At 34.2% G+C, this 18,623-nt stretch overlaps 1 protein-coding gene across 1 annotated transcript; it reads right to left on the bottom strand.

Annotated features, from left to right (window-relative positions):
• Positions 1-1,155: 1,155 nt before the first annotated feature.
• Positions 1,156-18,586, bottom strand: LOC129804461 (ceramide phosphoethanolamine synthase-like). The gene is made up of 4 exons (XM_055851779.1): positions 18,027-18,586; positions 7,294-7,639; positions 2,226-2,386; positions 1,156-2,153 (listed from the first exon to the last, which is right to left on the bottom strand). The coding sequence occupies exons 1-4, from the start codon at positions 18,454-18,456 to the stop codon at positions 1,531-1,533; spliced, it is 1,560 nt and encodes a 519-aa protein (XP_055707754.1). The 5' UTR covers positions 18,457-18,586; the 3' UTR covers positions 1,156-1,530.
• Positions 18,587-18,623: the final 37 nt, after the last annotated feature.

The raw sequence follows: 18,623 nt of genomic DNA, 5'->3' as shown, positions 1-18,623 counted from the left end.
AGCACTTTCCTCTAGTATGCGTTTATAAAGTTTTTAGGTAGTGAACCTGGGTCTATCAGAAGCTTTTTTTTAGCTCAACTCTTGCTTCCTCTCCATGGACTTTAAACACTGCTGATTGTAGGCCTATTATAGAACTCAGAAATTTTTGTTATTGATTGCGCCAAGGATTGGGCACTACAGATTCTCTTTATGATATGCTGCTGCTCCTCAAAGTTCAATTTACAGTATAAGGATGCATTCCTGGCACTATTTGTCTAAAATAAACAATGTAATTCTTCATACGATCTTGTAAAACTTTATTTTCTCGCAAAATTAGTTTTTTAACGGAAAGAATCCTTGAAAACACTCATAAACTCGTGAGAAGATGTTAATAAAACAAAATCCAATCTCTTATATATGAAAAGGTTTCTTGGTCTTTCTTTTATCTTGATTGTTGCGAACACCCGTAACAAATTTTTGATCGATGAAATACTACATTATTTTTTTAATTTTATTTTATTAGTCACTGAGAAAAAAGAGGGTGCGATTAACATTTTTTCCTCAGAAATTTAACACTTTTTAGATGTATTAGAAACATATTAACATTTTTTAATGTTAATTTTACACCTTATTAAGGGTAAAATTAACATGAAAAAGGGTACCTTTAACCCCTAATACACCTAAAAAGGATAATATTTACACCGATTTCGGATCAATTCTGCAGGGTAAAATTAACATTTCTGGAATGTTATTTTAACTTTTTCAGATTTCTCTCACTCAGTGTAATAAAAAAATAAAAATATTTTTTTTGCAAACCTATAATTAGAAAGAGTAATAATTATAGAATGTAATGGAATAAAAAAATTAATTTTTAAAAATATTTACATGTTTTTTTTAAAGCCTCTTTCACTAGAAATGAGCACCGTAACAAACTTATGATTCCTGTATGTCAGATTCATTCAAGGAATATGAGAAAATATGAAATGTTCGAAGCCAGAGTGTGTGCGAAACCTGAAAGCCTTCCCCTATTTAGGGTAAGTAAAAATCAATTTTAGTAAAAATAATAAAATTCTTGACGGTTATACTTACTGACCAAAATTGTTTATTCCTTTTTTTTCTCAAAGTGATCCATCGAAGGCATTCCAATTTCTATGACGGAAAATTAAAAACTCAAAATTCATTTTTAAATAGGAATTTATTTAAAATTCAAGAAATATATGTTAACAATTTTACTAATTCAATTTTTTTTCACATTAACTAAAGATGATCAAATTCCATATCAAAGGTAAATGGAGAGAAAGTTTTCGTGAAAGATTATCAAATTGGAAGAAGGTATTTCCAAGAATGCCATTGTGCGACAATTGAAGGAAAAATAAATAAATTAATTTAGACCTAATGGAGAAAAATCACGACTTTGGTATTATTCCTAGTTCCCGCTATCGCAGCCACTAAAATAGAATTTATTTAATACAAAAAAAAATATTCACTAAGCTTAGGATTTCTGGTAAGAATTTTGTTTTTGTTGAGGAATGTTTTACTTTTTTTTTCCGCTCAGTTGTCTTTCTTCTCAAGTACACCATTTTTGGGCTCTCTCATATGATCAATATTGCTCTTAATGAGCCCCTCAATGGTAATAGCTGGCTCCCCAGAACCCCCATTCCTTCCAATATCATTATTCATGAGGAGCAAATTTCCATTGCCCAGAGTTTTCTTTGCACTCACTGCATTATTGAGCTCTGAATCACCAGAAAGTTGATTAGCACTTGTAGATTTCTTGGGCTTCTTAGCTGCCGGTTCCTCAGCTGCAAAATCACTGTGAGCCAGCCAAATCCTCCGCGCTGTCAGCATACAAATATCCTTAATATAGACAACACCCCAAAACAACTTTCCCAGTACTTCCGTTACTGTATCAAATTCATTGGGAATAATACCATCCACAGAACTCTCAAAGTAGCTAAACATGGGAAACCAGATTCTTGTGCGTGTCGAATCGTGCGACATCAGAGCCTGATTGTTTGCCAGGGTGTGGTAGTAGAGGAAGAGACGAGATGTAATGTAAAATGCCACGAAAACATCTATCGAGTAGTGTTCGTGGGCAGCCAAAATAAAGAATATCCCGAACATATTCAACAACCACGTCATCGTATGCAGGAAGTACAAATGACGAGGAGTGTCTACAAACACCAGGTTTATCTTATTTTGAAAATTTCCATTCAATAATGCTGATAAGAAAAAAAGAAACTTACATTCGGTTATGAAGAAATTGAGGAGGGTAAGAGTAACAGTGTGTCCACTGAACATGTAGTCACCGCATGTCCTAACACCCTGAATCGACATCCCCAAGCCACTCCAGATCGTGTAAGCGCGCTGAATCCTGAGGTGGATGGCATCAAGCCATGTCACAACGCTTGAAAGAAAATTATAACAAATTTCCAGAGTTAAAAACACTGGAGGATTTTCTTAAAAGAAATTATAGGGGAAAGTACTCTCCTTTCAAACGTTCATGTCTTCGAATCAGGGGCATGACGTTTCCTATTTTTTCCATATGTTTCTAGCGTTCCGAAAAAACTTTGGAGTTTATTCGGTGTTTTCTGTCATTGTGGAATGAATTAGCAAAAAATACAAATACAAAATAAAAGCCAATTTAATATGGAATGGGTAACCGAAAACCCCAAATTGGCAACCTACGTAGTTTCGGAGATATCTCGTGAAATGTGTACGAAAACACGGAAAAATTTACACTAAAATTGGTCGCATTTTTCAGAGCTCATGACACCCCCCTGCTTCGAATAATGTATTTTCTTTTATTTCTTCTAAGAAACTTACACTTAATTATCACATAAATACTAATAATTGATAATAAACTAAGTAATATTTAACAGAAATGTGTAAGTATCTTAGGAAAAATAAAAGAAAATTCACATTATTCAAAGGCATGAACGTTCGAAGGGAGAGTATTTTCCCCTATTTCATCATTTCTAATTCAGCAATTGCGCTTTTATCTAAAGGCCCAAAATAGACACAGACTGATCCTCGAGTAAAACTTAAGTAAGTCACGGATTAAGTAAAGAAAATTCATGTAAGAGACCTCTAATGAATGATCCTGAAGAGTGTGCATGAAATAATTTCTCCAACGCTTGACGCAAAGTCATTTGTAGTAGGGGAAAAGGGACAGATAATCCTAACCGGCTTATGTAGGTGAGATTCTTAACGTGAGCTAACTCGGAGTGCATGCAAATTCGATTTGAAGCTGAAGTTGGGAGACGCCATTCAGTTATCTTGAATCAAATTCGTGAAATTATACAAATTTTGTATTTAAACCAAAATATCAAGGATTTGGATGAACTGACAGAAAAGTGTTATATGGGTGAAATGTAGACCAGAATGTTCTCTATAATTTTCCTATAGAACATGATCTCATCGATTACTCAGAAGCCAAGATAAGCGAGGTTTTTTGTTTCTTAACTCGTTTTTTCATCCAGAGTGCCCCAAGTAGTCATTTGTTGAACTTCAACTATATCAAAGAATTGTTGTATTCTGTGGGACTTTCCATTTAAAACCCTATTTTAAGTGTCTTTGTGGAGTAGAGGCAGTCAAATTGGCATCTGAGTGATTTCAAAGCGTTATTATTGGAAAAATCAATTTTTTCACACTTAAACGGCAAAATCGGAGTGATAGCGTAGTCTGAGTGGAAAATGATGTATGGACGAAATGTAGAGACAAATGTGCTCTACAATTATGTTGAAGTAATCATCAAAATCGGTTCAGCGACAGTCGAGATAATTGAGGTTATGTGATATTGAAATTGGTTTTTCGACTGTGGCGCCCCTGGTGTTGGTCCCACGAAGTTCAAATATTCTAGAAAGTTGTAGCATTTGGTGAGATCTTTCGTTTAAGCTCTCATTCATCAAAATCGGTCACATAGAACCGGAGATATGATTTTTTGAATTTCGTGAACTTTGACCCCTCATATCTCCGGTTCTATTGAAACCACAGCGCACATACGCACCATTTTGGAAACGTCCTAGACTGGACTACAACATACTAAAATTTCATTAACTTGCACAATGCCGTTTTTGAGAAAAGTGACTTTGAATTTCGATGAATTTTGACGCTATCACAGCGCCACCTGTGGTGACTTTTTGAACTTCCATCTGAAAGTGCTCATTGAGACGAAACCAAAAAGGTAAAATTTAGGTCGCTATGATAGTTAGAACCGGAGATAAAGGCCGGTCAATGTTCGAACTTTGACCCCTTATAGCTCGGGTCAGGGGTTTTAGATCGACTTAAGGTTTTTTTTGTTTGATAGGTACAATCAACGGCTACAACATACTAAAATTTCAGCCCGATGCACAATGGAATTTTTGAGTTATTTAACTTATAAGATTTAAAAATTTTCTTTTTAATAATAGCGCCCCTAGCGGTGGTTTTATGAACTTGCGATGTTAGAAGGGTAAGTGGCATTTCACGAGAGCTTTCCAAAAAGCCCCCATTTTTTAAATTCTGACAATTAGAACCGGAGTTATGGCCATTTTAAGAAATTTTTTTTGGACCCTTATAGCTCGGGTCAGGGGGGTCGGGGGACCTTAAGTTTGGTATTGATGGAAAGCTCTAAGGCCCAGCTATAACATACTAAAATTTGAGCCCGCTCTATGCCATAGGGGCGGAGCTATTGAGAAAACAAAAAAAGGGGGGTCTTCAAAATGGCGGAAGGAGGGGTGGGGGGTGGGGGGTCAATGCACCAAGTTGCAATTTTCACCCGATATATAACCTTTGCCGAAAACCGCAAGTCGATATCTCTTTTAGTTTAGGAGCTATTAAGCTCCAAAGAGCGGCCGGCCGGCCGGCCGGGAACGTAAAAGGGACAGATAATCCTAACCGGCTTATGTAGGTGAGATTCTTAACGTGAGCTAACTCGGAGTGCATGCAAATTCGATTTGATGCTGAAGTAGGGAGACGCCATTCAGTTATCTTGAATCAAATTCGTGAAATTATACAAGTTTTGTATTTGAACCAAAATGCCAAGGATTTGGATGAACTGACAGAAAAGTGTTAGGGGAAGTGCTTATAATTTTGGACAGTCTGCATATAAGCATCGATATCCTAAGTTTGAAGTGCCATATTTTCAATACTAATTGACTTTTCTTGTTACTCTCTTTTCAGAAGGATTGTTTAGAAACTTGGCAAGCTATTTATCATCTCATTTTTACTAAAATTAGTTTTAATACGTTTAAAAATGAATTGATATGTAGAGGTGAATTTGACTCTTATTTTGGACAACTTGGTTATTAATTTTTACAACTTGTCTGTAAATTTGGACAGATAATCCGCCTCAACAGGATGCCCATTGTTCTTCATTTTATGAACCAATCTTACCAAGTCCTCTTCCTGGTCATGTAAGGGAAACGTGGAATGTCACAAGAAGCCCAGAAACTGTCCATATCATTCATTAAAGTGAGTTGACTTCGGTACTCCAAGTACGTGCGGATTCGCTCATTCCCTGCCCTTTCCGGGAGCCTTTCAAGGCATTTCTCACTGCATCTCTTTCGTAGAGATGATGCTCCTTCATTTCTCCAGGCATTTGTCCAACCTAGTCATCACAAAAGCTAAAACTTCACGAAATTTCGTGAGAAAAACACCTGTCCAAAATAAGAATCATCACCTCACTGGTGAATGTCTTAAAAAATTTCCCATTTTTCACATGAAAAATATAATTCACAAGGCAAATCTCACTTCAGGTCAAATGTACAAATCATCAGTAACGTGAATCAACACAATATTCAATGAATATTCAATAATATCACTCAAAAACAGCGAACAAACTTTGTTAGTACTTCACCAAAACTAAATAAAACTGAAGTAAGCCACGAAGTTCTGTCATATTTCTCGTAAGCAATTGCTCACACTGAATTTTCAACAAAGCAATTTCAACTCAAATCATATTCAAATTTTAACGTATTTAGTGTTAAAATCTTCCAAAAAGAACAAATATTTAGATAGAATTCATTATTCATCAAATATTGGAATAAAAATCCATCACGGCCGGCCGGCCGGCCGGCCGGCCGGGAACGTAAATTAGCCACATATATATTCGTGATCAGGAAGTGCTGAAACACATTTTGGCCAAATTTGAGGTCGATCGGACGACATGAAATTTTGTTAGGATTATAGTAGGTGAGATTGTTAAGAATCTCACCTAATAGCCACATATATATTCGTGATCAGGAAGTGGCGAAACACATTTTGGCCAAGTTTGAGATCGATCGGACGACATGAAATTTTGTTAGGATTATAGTAGGTGAGATTGTTAAGAATCTCACCTAAAATACCGAATAACTTTTAAAATATAATTTAATTTGGAGTTACCATACGGTGATATACTGACAATCCGAGGAACACTTCTGATTGCTGGTACTCTTCCCCTATATACATACTTCATTGAAATTTTTATTGGTTAGAAACATCTTTTTTTTTAATTCCCAGATTAATTTGATCAAATTTTTTTAATAATCATTTTCTATTATCAATAATGCATAAAAAATTTAAGCAACAGGTGTCATTTTTATAAAAATTGTTGTAAAACCTGAAGACTGAGAAAACTACAGTAAAGTTTTCAATAACACTGAAAGTTTTTTCTTATCAGATTGAGTCTTGCCCTCTAAAATTTTGTGATAACAGTCTATGTAATAAATCTTATTTCGCAAATAAGAATTTGCAATGTTTTACCACATTCGTTTGGTTTAAAAAATAGATCAAACAAATTCACAGTAAAATACTTGCAATTATCATCGGATCATTATTATTATTAAATATATAAAACACTAAAATTATGCTAATTCAAAATGTGCAAAGTTTTATAATTAATAGATTAAGATATTGATCTATAAATATTCACTAACAAATGCTATAAAATCAACAAATTGATCGAAATTTTAAAAGAAATCCTAGCTTTTTTGTGGGGAGAGTAACTGGAAATAATTAGTAAGAACAACAATAATACAAATTTTAGATGCATATTTCTTGTCATATTACTAATTTTATTATAATTTGTTGAAATGTCTCAATAAACTGAGTTTTTTCTCATTATAAAATGAGTCTCATGAAGTAATAAATTAACTAACAAAATTCATTCTTTAATATTCATTTCTTGCCATACATTTGTTCCCATAAAAATTCTTGTCTTGAAAACTAAAATTCTTTAAATTTGTAATTTTAATGTTTTACTGCATTTTATGAAGTAATAAAAACTGTTTAACTTGAAAGGCGAATGTCTCTTTGTAGTTAAAAAAAGAGAAATTAGCAAAATTGTCTTACTTGGTTTCATCCACTTTGTGATCCTGCGGCGTGCACTGAAGATGCGTCCCTGGGACAGACAGCGATGTTATGAGCATTGTAACACATCTGAGGAGGAAAACTGTGCCAGCGAGAGCAAAGAAGCGCCTTAGTAGCACCAAACGATGCCTATGCACCACAATAACGCAAGCCCAAATGCCAAAGAGGAAGGTTCCTGTGATCTCACACATGTGAAATGCCCACGGAATGTGCGGCACATTGTCCAGGAAGATATCTGGAAGTGGTGGCCATTTCTTCATATCCGGCACTCTCTCGTGCACCACCACCATCACAAAAGACGTGATCCACGTGACGAGAAATGCATAGCCTACGGAAGAAGGAGGAAAAAAAACATCTTTCTGATGATCTCGCCGGTTTCATGGTAATAAGTGAGTCAAGGTGAACCAATTAATTCACAAACAGTAAAATGCGATAAAACCAAGAGAGATTATTGCATGTTATGCGATAATTTTATTTTTATTTTGTTTCCTTTTTTTACACTACCTAGTGAAATAATTTCCAGAGACAAAGTGGAAAAAAAATTACTAAATAATAAAATAACTGGGGGAGTTCATGATGTGGAAATATCCGAGATTTTCTTGTCTGCAAACACCTTCGCAAAAATAAAAGAATATTCGCACCAGGCTTTGTTGTTATATAGACTTTACATTTCCGAATGTGCAAGACTAAAAATTCCTTTTCTCATATTTTCAAAGTCAATTCCACATAATATTGAATGAGTTTCTAAAAAAAATTATATCGGTCACTCTAAAACAATGGAGACATTCAATTTTAGAGTCGCTAAAAATCCATTCATATTTCGCGTTGTTTTTATTTTGCTAATTTTAATTGTTTATTCTTCTTCCACAACAAAAAAAGTCACCCACTGAGCTTCTCTTTTTTTGGCAATCAAGTTTCAATTCTACAATATTTGCATAAATATTTCTTATGGATAATAAAAATTGAAAGAACCGTTATTTTATTTTGATGCCAAGGTTCATTGGTGAAGTTTTTAGTAGACAAAAACTTCAATTGATCTGAAACTTTTTCTTATGATCTTGAAGAGTAATTCACATTAGAATGTTTTTTTTTATTACTTGTACTTCTATTACTTATTACAAAAAAAGCACAATTTGCATGGATTTCTTTTTTTTTTTACAAATATTATAAACACGTTCATTAAGACCAATAGAAAATGTTAAAATGTAATTAGAAATTACAAATTCAATGTTGCTTTTTATAAAGAATCAACAGATTAAAAAAAAAGGGTGGCAAAGCGTCCCAGGCTTTGTGAAATGCTCGAACTCGTGACTTAGATGATATACCTCAAAAGTACTGTCGCATCCTCAACCGATTTGAATCGATTCATAAATCACTCAATAGATTCCACAATCCACAAAATAATTTAAAGAGTAATAAAGATTATATTTGAACAAAAATTACTTATCGGTAAATAACCGGTTCACAACCGATTTGAACCAATTATTAAATAACTCAAAATATTTCCCAAAGTACACCACAGGAATAATTTTATTGAATTTCGTATAAAAATTATTTATCGTTGATGAACGGGTTCATCACTGGTTACAGGAAGTATTACCGATTGGAACTGGTTCAGTTTTGTCGGAAATTCCAAGACCTTTCCAACGAGCCCAAACATGACCCCATTCGCTTGATTAATGCGCTCTCTAGTGTCTTTTTAACCTTTGACCTTAAAAAACCGTTACTAGGAATGATTTAACGGTATTTTCGTCTAAGAATGAAATGTCCGTCTGGGTATTCTCTAAAACATATCCAAAAATGAAAAAAAAATCACACGACGAGTTTTCGAGCAATCCCAAAAAAAATATAGTTTTGGAGGGAAAGGGGGGTAATGAGGGGTATGTTAACGATCCTTGGGTCGACTTATGGGCACACCCTTAGGTCCCAAGTCGCTATCTCTAACCGTTTGGTCTCTAGAGCTGATGACAGCCGGACGGACAGACGGACAGACGGAGAAACAGCGTGACGCCAAAAAATTCGAAACTTCAGATTTCCAAAATTCTACAGAACACGACTCCTTGGAGGGTAAGAAGTCGAAATATATATATAACTCAAAATCGAGGGATTATATACTGCTCTCTCTGTGGAGTTCGAGCAGTATAATAAATAAATAAAACAAATTTAAGCCTTGATAAGCCTCAGAAATCTTCAGCATCTGCCTAGACGTAAGTGTTTTTGAATAGAGAATAAAGAATAGAGTCACCACAGGTGGCGCTGAGTGAGATACCGTCAAAATTCATCAAAATTCAAACTCATTTTTCTCAAAAACGGCACTGTGCAAGTTAATCAAATTTTAGAGTGTTGTAGTCTAGTCTATGGCGTTTCCAAAGAGTGGCGTAGGTTCGCTGTGGTTTCAATAGAACCGGAGATATGAGGGGTCAAAGTTCACGAAATTCAAAAAATCATATCTCCGGTTCTATGTGACCGATTTTGATGAGTGAGGGGTTAAACGAAAGATCTCACCAAATAATATAACTTTCTAGAACATTTGAACTTTGTGGGACCAACACCAGGGGCGCCACAGTCAAAAAACCAATTTCAATATCACATAACCTCAGTTATCTCGACTGTCGCTGAATCGATTTTGATGATTACTTCGACGTAATTGTATAGGACATTTATATCTATATTTTGTCCATACATCATTTTTCGATCAGACAATGCGATCTGTCCGATTTTGCCGTTTAAGTGTGAAAAAATTGATTTTCCCATAATAACGCTTTGAAATCACTCAGATGCCAATTTGACTGCTTCTGCTCGACCAAGACACTTAAAATAGGGTTTTAAATGGAAAGTTTCACAAAATACAACAATTCTTTGATATAGTTGAAGTTCATCAAATGTACACTTGGGGCGCTCTGGGCAAAAAAAACGAGTTCACAAACAAACAACGTCGATTATCTCGGCTTCTGAGTAATTATGTTCTACTGCAAAATTATAGAGAACATTCTGGTCTACATTTCACCCATATATCACTTTTCTGCCAGTTCATCCAAATCTTTGATATTTTGGTTTAAATACAAAATTTGTATAATTTCACGAATTTGATTCAAAATAACTGAATGGCGTCCCGCAACTTCAGATCTTAATCGAATTTGCATGCATTCCGAGTTAGCTCATGTTAAGAATCTCACCCACATAAGCTGGTTAGGATTATCTGTCCCTTTTCCATAGAAAGTCTATTTATTTACGATTAATAAAATAGAATTTTTACTTTGGTAAATAAAATAAATTTTGAAATTTTCAAAGGCTGGCATATTCAATAGCGGTCCACTTTCTCCTACTGATCAAATTTGATTTTTGCTGACTAAAAATAATCTTTTACTGCTTATTTAGACCTTTTTTAAATACTTAACAAGGCCAACGAATGAGACGAAAACAAAATTTTTAAAAAAGAACTTGTAAATAATGTTTCTATAAAATCTATCAATTCTATTTAATGTCTACGGACGATCGCAAAAAATAAAACAAATACATAAAAGAATTAAAAGAACATATTAACATTATTTTTAAATTATAGTCCATGTAAAAAAATATAGCTGTTTGATTAATAAAACTCAATCTTTTGTCCAATTTCTAATACCGCTTATCCCTTTGGTATTTATCTATTTTGAGCTTAATGTACACAGAAAAAAATATTTTGCAAAAATGTTCATAAAAATGTTTGTGAATTATTATGGGGGAGTTACGAAATGCTCGTGAATCGTATAACCTACAAACAAGTTCGTAAAAGTTTGTACTTTTTTCACAAACATTGTTCGCCACATGATCACTTGTCGAGCATTTTATGTACTTTTACAAACATTTGTTCGTAAATGTTCGTGAAATGCTCGACAGGAAAACATACATTTACGAACAAATGACAAAATTTTACGAACATTTTTTTGTGTGTTTACGAACATTTACGAACAAATGTTTGTAAAAGTACAAAAAATGCTCGTCAAGTGATCATGTTACGAATAATGTTTGTGGAAAAATTACAAACTTTTACGAACTTGTTTGTGGGTTATACGAATCACGAGCGTTTCGTAACTCACCCATAGGAATTCACAAACATTTACGAACATTTTTACAAAATATTTTTTTCTGTGTAATGGAAATCTAATGCCAAAGAACGCAAAGAACTTTTAAGAACATTAAAGTTCCTCCAATAACCACTAATGGCGCGAAAATCGAATAGAAATTGTCATAATCACCTCAAACACTAAGCAAAGTTGACATGAAGCATAGGGGAAACTGGGGCACCACCAAACACGGGGTACCACCAAACACTGCAATTTTTTAATCGGTTATTCGACTTCAGAGGACAAGACTTATAGAAATTTTTAGGCGTTATAGGGATGCTTGTCCACTGAAGAAATGGTCGAGATAGTCCAAATAGTTTAGAAATAAAAATTAGTGTTTGGTGCTATCCCGTGTTTGGTGGTGCCCCAGTTTTCCCTATGCTTCATATTACTCAAAGGTGATTCTTATGAGGCAATTAGGGATCAACTTGCAAAACAATTACTTGGCAAATTAAATTGATTGAGCTGTTGAAACAAAAAGCACCCACGTTAATCGATATAAAAACAGCAAGATAAGGAAATCTTGGTGATAAATTGTATACTTTCTTAAAGCACAATCTTTGTGCTGGAGACCACGTGGACAAAGGCAACACAAGAGTTCATTGATCTGACAATGTTTTTTTCTACGACTGAATGTGCTTTTTTTAATGATCCAAAAGTATTATACGGATCACTGTAAGTTATAGTGAATATTTTTCAGTGCCTCTACTATAGTCACACTGTAATTAAGGTAAAACTGTCAAGACGAAATAAGTAGGACACTTCAATAACGTTCCGCTGTTTTGAAATTTATGTATTTTTCTGATTCATTCCCAAGAATTCGACATCTTAAAATTATTTATAGACTGCATTTATTGATCATTTTGACTGATCATTGCATTTCAGGTTAACGCTAATTCTGCAATAATTTACACTAAGCGACTTGTACTTTTGCCAAAGTAATAATAATTAAAAAGAGGTATAAATCATGCAATTTCTCCGCATTGCAAAATCACTGGTGTTTTTCCTTGAATTGTAAAAGAAAAATCTCATGATCATCTATGACCTCTTGGGCACAAAGAGGGTCAAGATCATTAAAATCCATCAATATTTTCGCACATTGCTATGCACAATCATCAAACTGGCAGAGGAATAGCCATATTAAATTGATGTTGATGATTTTTATGATATTTCTAGGTCATCATTTCTCATTTGATGTCAATTGTCTCTCTTGCATCTTATTTTTTTCTTTTCGTTGATGAAAATTTTTCTCGATCACCGCAATTTAGACAAAACTACTTAAAAAGCAAAATATACCGTTTTAAAGCTACATTCTCTTCCCCACTTTTTGCGTGCTTGGCATTCTTGCAAACATTGGTTGACTTGTGGTGAGTCAATGACGAGATCCACGTGATGACGTGGGACACGATCGTATGATCGAGTCTCTCTCCCTCCACGGAAATTCTCAACTATTCATTGATCATTTACGCTGCGGGAGGAAATGCTCGAGTTTACACTGATCTTGTGTTTACAAATTCTTTTGATCGTCAATTTTATGGTATTACTTCGCATCAAATAAATAATTTTCACGTTTGATATTTTTGTCTTCTGGATATGAGAGAATCAAGGAGAGACAGTACTTTCAACTTCCCTTCCCTGGCGACACTCCAATCTGAAGTTATATAATTTTCAGAGTTGGTTGACGCATTTAGTGCGTCTCAATTGCACTCTCTGAAGCGTTTTCTAATTCAATTAATTGATATAAATTATAAAACACACACCCGGACTTTCATGACTCTCTTGTTGAATTTTGTCCCAAGTTATCTCTTCAAATTTTTTTCCCTCCACTTCCCAATATCTCCGGAAAAAATAATCTGAAGATTTAGTTATGACTTTTGAACATGAAGATGAGTCATCTCTGAATGCGGAAAAGTAGTAAAAGTCGTAAAAGTACATTGGCAAAGGAAAATGTGCGTCAAACTGTCTCCAAGGCACGAAAAGTGAAAGAGAAAATTTCTATGTGGGATGGGTATAGTAAGAAGGTAAAACGATCCATTTTTCCCAAGAATAAACACATCAATTGATATTAATCTTATTCTTTTTTTTTAGTCTGAAAATATCTCTCACAGAGTGCAATAAATACTCGAGTTATATAATAAAAATGAAAGTTAATTGTCTTGTATGCTTCTCATGTTTGTTTTTCCTCAACTTTCATCTATTTTTGGCTTTTGGTGTGACTCTTTTTATTCAATATCCGAGAAATCACAGGTATTGCATTCAGATCAATCAAATTTGACCTTTTAATGTTTATTCTTATTCCACAGTCAATTATTCACATTTTTTTTATGGTATGAGAGTCGATTGTAAATTGCTCTAAAAGACTTTTGAACAATGAGAATCTTTTTTTAATCCTGGTAAATATGGGTAAAGAAAGACACTCTGAAAATATGCCTTTTGAATTTATAAAATTTAATTTTTAAATTTGACTCTTTTTTTAGCTTCAAGAAAGTAAAATTTTTTGATATTTTTAATAATTGTAAAAGTGACTAAAAGCGGCCTTCAGACTAGATAGAGGTTTAGGCCAGTTACCGGGTTTCAGAATCTAACAGATTTTATTTACCCTTTAATAAGATCTAAGTTAAACTTTTCAAAAAAAAAATCGTGACTAATAATAAATTAGATCAGTTTAGCCATATTGCTAATGCCCTGTGGACACACTTACGACTTACGACAGATTACATTTCTATCAGTTTCTGACCAATCCGTATCTTGGTTTAAGCCGAGAAATGTCTTAGTTAGTGGGAAATTACTGGGAATTTAGTCGAAGCAATATTTTGATTATAATTACGTTAAGCCGTCTCTCGGCTTAAGTTGCAAGTCTGTCTAGGGCATAAGCCTTAAACCTGAAGCACGTATAAGCATTTTTATATTAATAATATAATAATGCTTGCACAACATTTCATTAAGGAACTAGGCCTTCCCGCAATGGGATATCTAGATATGCATTATTATTTTTTTCTTATACGGAATGAAGTTGTTAGTCCCATGCCTCGTGGAATCAAGTATAAAGTAAAGCTCACTGGATGCAATTCGAATACCTTTAACGCCAGAAAAATTCCAGGTTTCCAGGTGACTTGAAGGGGATTCGAACTAGAGACATTTTCATGAGAGCCATGAGAGCGAGTACTTTACCATTTGACACATTGAGTGTTTTATAATAATAATAATCTAAATACCGCTCGATGGCACTTCTCGGCTAAGACAAGTTGAGATTTTACTACCGCAATGCTATTATTTAATGCATTATTCATGTTCTTAAAAAAAGAGATTTGTCTAAGTGCATAAAATAAGTCATTAATAAATACATAGCCCCTGGCTAAAGGTTTTTTTTTATATGAAGCTGTTTGAAGCCAACTCTTAAATTGCTACCAAATTCAGCTTACACTTCAAGTTTCGAAAAACTTTTTAGATGGAAATATAGAATATTTATCCCTCTTCACAAGATACAGAGTCCTGCGTACAAGGCACACCTCAATTGTGACATATACCGTGTAACGATCATGAGTGCAGAAAAATTTCCATACAAATTTGTATTTGAATGTGAGAAAGTGGCTTCAACTTTGAAGGCCACTTGCCAGGGGGTAGTTAAATACTTATTAGACCCTTACTACTCTTTGGTCAAAGTTGTCATCTGTGGGCAAATTAATGGAAACTGGGACAGAGATTGCGATGGCCACATGTTAACCATTAGATACAAAGAGATGTAACAATCTGAGATTTCAGAAAAAAAACATAACCACAAAATGTTATTAAAGATGTCAAATACTTTCACTAATTTTCTTTATATTATGGCCTATACACACTAGAGAAATTTATGTCCATATTGAAGAAAATTTCCTACACTTGTGTAGAAAAAACTCTTAAATATGGACATAAATTTCTCTTGCGTGTAGAGGCCTTTAGTGATCAAACTATAAAAAGCGAAGATTGGTGAAATCAATGAAGTTTAACTTAAAATTCTTGCTTTCATTTTGATTTGATAAGTGTAACTCAAGACTTTTTCTTTGGGCCTAACAGCTTGTAATTTGGGAATATTATTTTGCCCACAGTTATCACTGTTATCTCACAGAAATCGGTTAAATTTTTCCTTTCATGCTCTTAACTTGCGATACGGAAGCGTATATTTTCAATAACTGTCCTATATTCTGTTAAATCATCATATTAGCGTGTGATTCGAAAATGTAAGTCACTCACAGGATTCCCAAAATATCAATAAATCCTCTCACTTGTTACACCTGCGTATAATCCGGGAGTGCATACCTTCTCTTGATTCCTTATAAACTCATGTTTCAGCAGTCTACATTTTACAAAACTTTCAATATTACAATTTTTAACCGATCGTCCTATCGATCTTTTTCAGTTGCATCTGAAACACATTTTCTGACAGATTTCTTGTTGACAACCAACAGTTATGTCCGACAATAATTACAGGTTGCAGCTAGCGAAAAAGTGTTTACTCAAAAAACCTAACAGATGAGTTAAGCATTTCTTTTTAAATATTGTTCTTCGAGAAATAAAAAAATATATAAGGAAAAATACAATGTTTTTGGACAAAACGGTAACTACTTAAAAAGTGCTTAGCCGAAAGTAGTTGGTGGAAATACTTTTCATGTCCCTAAAACATTTTACACAATTACGGACATTTACAAAGGATTTTAAATATTTAGTGTACATTCTGAGTAATGCCATATTAGTTTTGCTATTCATCACAAAGCGCTAATGTTATTTTTATGTATTTTTTAAGCAGTTTAATGTTCTACAAAAAATTAAGTCGAGTTAAGAATTTCTTAAGTCCTTAATAAATTCTTAATATCTTAGCCGGGTTTGTAAAGCAATTGCTCACCAAATTTTTATTAAATTTAAATAGATTAGAGGGATCCCGAAAAAAAATATGTAAAATGAATATTTTTTACGAGCTTATAAAGAACTTGAGAGATTTATAATCTGCACATTCTTGAAAAAAATCTACCGCTTTATAACTTTGTTGTGGACCGCTTTTTTTCTATTTTAATGGATAAAAGAATAATGTTCAGAGGGTCTACAATTTTCAAAAACATTCCACATTGCATGAATTTAAGAAAAAAAAATATTGGTAAAACATTATCTTCTTTTAGATATTCTAACTTAGTTCGAATTGATTAAAAATTTTAAAGTTTACGTAGGTTTATAAAAAACTATTTATGGTAAACATTTAAAGTCTTGGCCATTTTATTTAAGTAAATATAAAATTAATTGAAAGCTAGTATTTAAATTTTTGGGTCTCGGTCAAAATCCCGAAAGTCAAGCTCCTGAATAATTATTAATTGCGTTCCTTTTTTGGATTTTGGCTTTTCACAATTTTGGCGATCGGGATATTGACTTATTGACTTATCTGGATTTTAGCTTCTCGGGATTTTGGCTCTTGAAATTTTAACTTTCGTAATATTGGCTTTTAGAGATTTCGGCTTTTCAGAATTTTCGGATTTTAGCTTTTGGAATTTTGGCTTTCAGGATCTTACATTTGCAGGATTTTGGCTTTCGGGATTTTGACTTTTGGGATTTTATGGCACTGGCACACCTTTTCAATTGAGTGAAATTCAATCGATTGAAATTTTACTTCTTACTCTTCCAAACTATACTAAGATATATTTGTCTCTTTCTGTCAAATGAAAATTTAAAGTTCAATTTAAAAATTTGCATTTGACAGAAAGGGACAGCTATATACATCTTATTTCAGTTTGAGAGAGGTTAGAGTTTCAATCGATTGAAATTCACTAAATCTTTCGGAATTTTGGCTTTTCGAGATTTTGACTTTCGGGATTTTGGGATTTTGGCTTTCGATATTTTGGCTTTTCGGAATTTTGACTGTTTGGAATTTTGGCGTTCGGGATTTTGGCACTCAGGATTTTGGCTTTTCGGAATTGTGGTTTTCGGGATTTTGACTTTTGAGAGCTTTCGAAATTTTGGCTTTTCGAGATTTTGGGATTTTGGCTTTCGGAATTTTGGTTTTTCGAAATTTTAGCTTTTCGAAATTTTGGCTTTTCGAGATTTCGACTGTTCGGAATTTTGGCGTTCGTGATTTTGGCACTCAGGATTTTGGCTTTCGGAATTTTAGCATTTACGAGCCATTTGGGATTTCATTTCTTCCGGATTTTGGCTTTTTGGCAGATTACTGTAAATTGTTGAATTCAAAGATGTTTAATAAAAAATCTCTATATATTTGAGTTCCTCACAATTAACACTTTTACATTCAATTTCATTTTACCTTCATCCAACCCTCTCTGCGTGTGGCTATTTTGGGTTAAATTACGTGTTTGAGGGTGGGCACAGAAATAGAGGGAAAATATCAATTTATTATCACAATATTCGTCTGGCATTCACGTGTTGAATGAAAACAATGAATTGATAAGGGTAATGGGCAGAAGTGCAATTTTAATCCTCTGTCCAGAGGTGATTCAGATAACTACTAAGTGAATTTATCTGTCGAACACTTTGTTTGGACTCTTGGGGGCAATCAGCTGGGAACAAAGACTTTTGTTGTCTGATCCCTAGGGAAAGAAATAATAGGGAATATCTCGGGAATAAACTTACCTAAACTGATCATTGTTTTGAAGAACTCTGGCTGGATGCTGGTAGCTCTACCATCGACAGACATTGGCGGTGAAATCCGCTCGATGTCATTGAGGTGCAGCACATCAGCTGTGGAGCCCCCAAAGGCTGGAAGAGCCCCTGTGACTGGATGATTGTCACAGAGGCCAAGGTAAACTAAACTGGCATGATTATCCTTCTGGATACTACGCACAGCCAGTGAGAACTTTTTCATATCACCAATGGTCAGTTCACAGCGACCTGAGTATTTTGTCCTAATTGTCCGGAGATCTTCCTCCGTGAGGCAGAGAAGGCATCTACCATCAATTTCCTCATTCTTTATCTGAGTCACAACTTTCTCACTCAATTTTTCCTTCTTTGCCCACTCACACACTTCATCCACCGTCCACTCCGCAACACGGCACTCTCCCATTGTATTATTGCACCCTTTTCACCAGCACAAATTCCCGATTTCACTGCAAAATTGCCCAATTTCTGCTCACCACGATGCAAACATGATTTCCCCCAGAAACTTTTGTATTTCCTCTGACAGCAAATTTGACAGCGCTCTGAAAGTGACAGCAAATTCAGTGCTGCCAA

The sequence above is a fragment of the Phlebotomus papatasi genome, chromosome 2 (genome assembly GCF_024763615.1).
Source record: "Phlebotomus papatasi isolate M1 chromosome 2, Ppap_2.1, whole genome shotgun sequence".
In the NCBI taxonomy this organism is placed as follows: domain Eukaryota; kingdom Metazoa; phylum Arthropoda; class Insecta; order Diptera; family Psychodidae; genus Phlebotomus; species Phlebotomus papatasi.
The sequence above is the reverse complement of the archived record's forward strand: the minus strand, read 5'-3'. Positions and strand labels throughout refer to the sequence as shown.

Excerpts from the sequence above, each read along its gene's own strand:
- LOC129804461 (XM_055851779.1), bottom strand. The coding sequence starts at position 18,456 with ATGGGAGAGTGCCGTGTTGCGGAGTGGACGGTGGATGAAGTGTGTGAG. Across the intron at positions 7,640-18,026 it reads CAAAACAATGATCAGTTTAG|GCTATGCATTTCTCGTCACG; the intron begins GTAAGTTTATTC and ends CTTCTTCCGTAG. Across the intron at positions 2,387-7,293 it reads CACAAAGTGGATGAAACCAA|CGTTGTGACATGGCTTGATG; the intron begins GTAAGACAATTT and ends TTTTCTTTCAAG.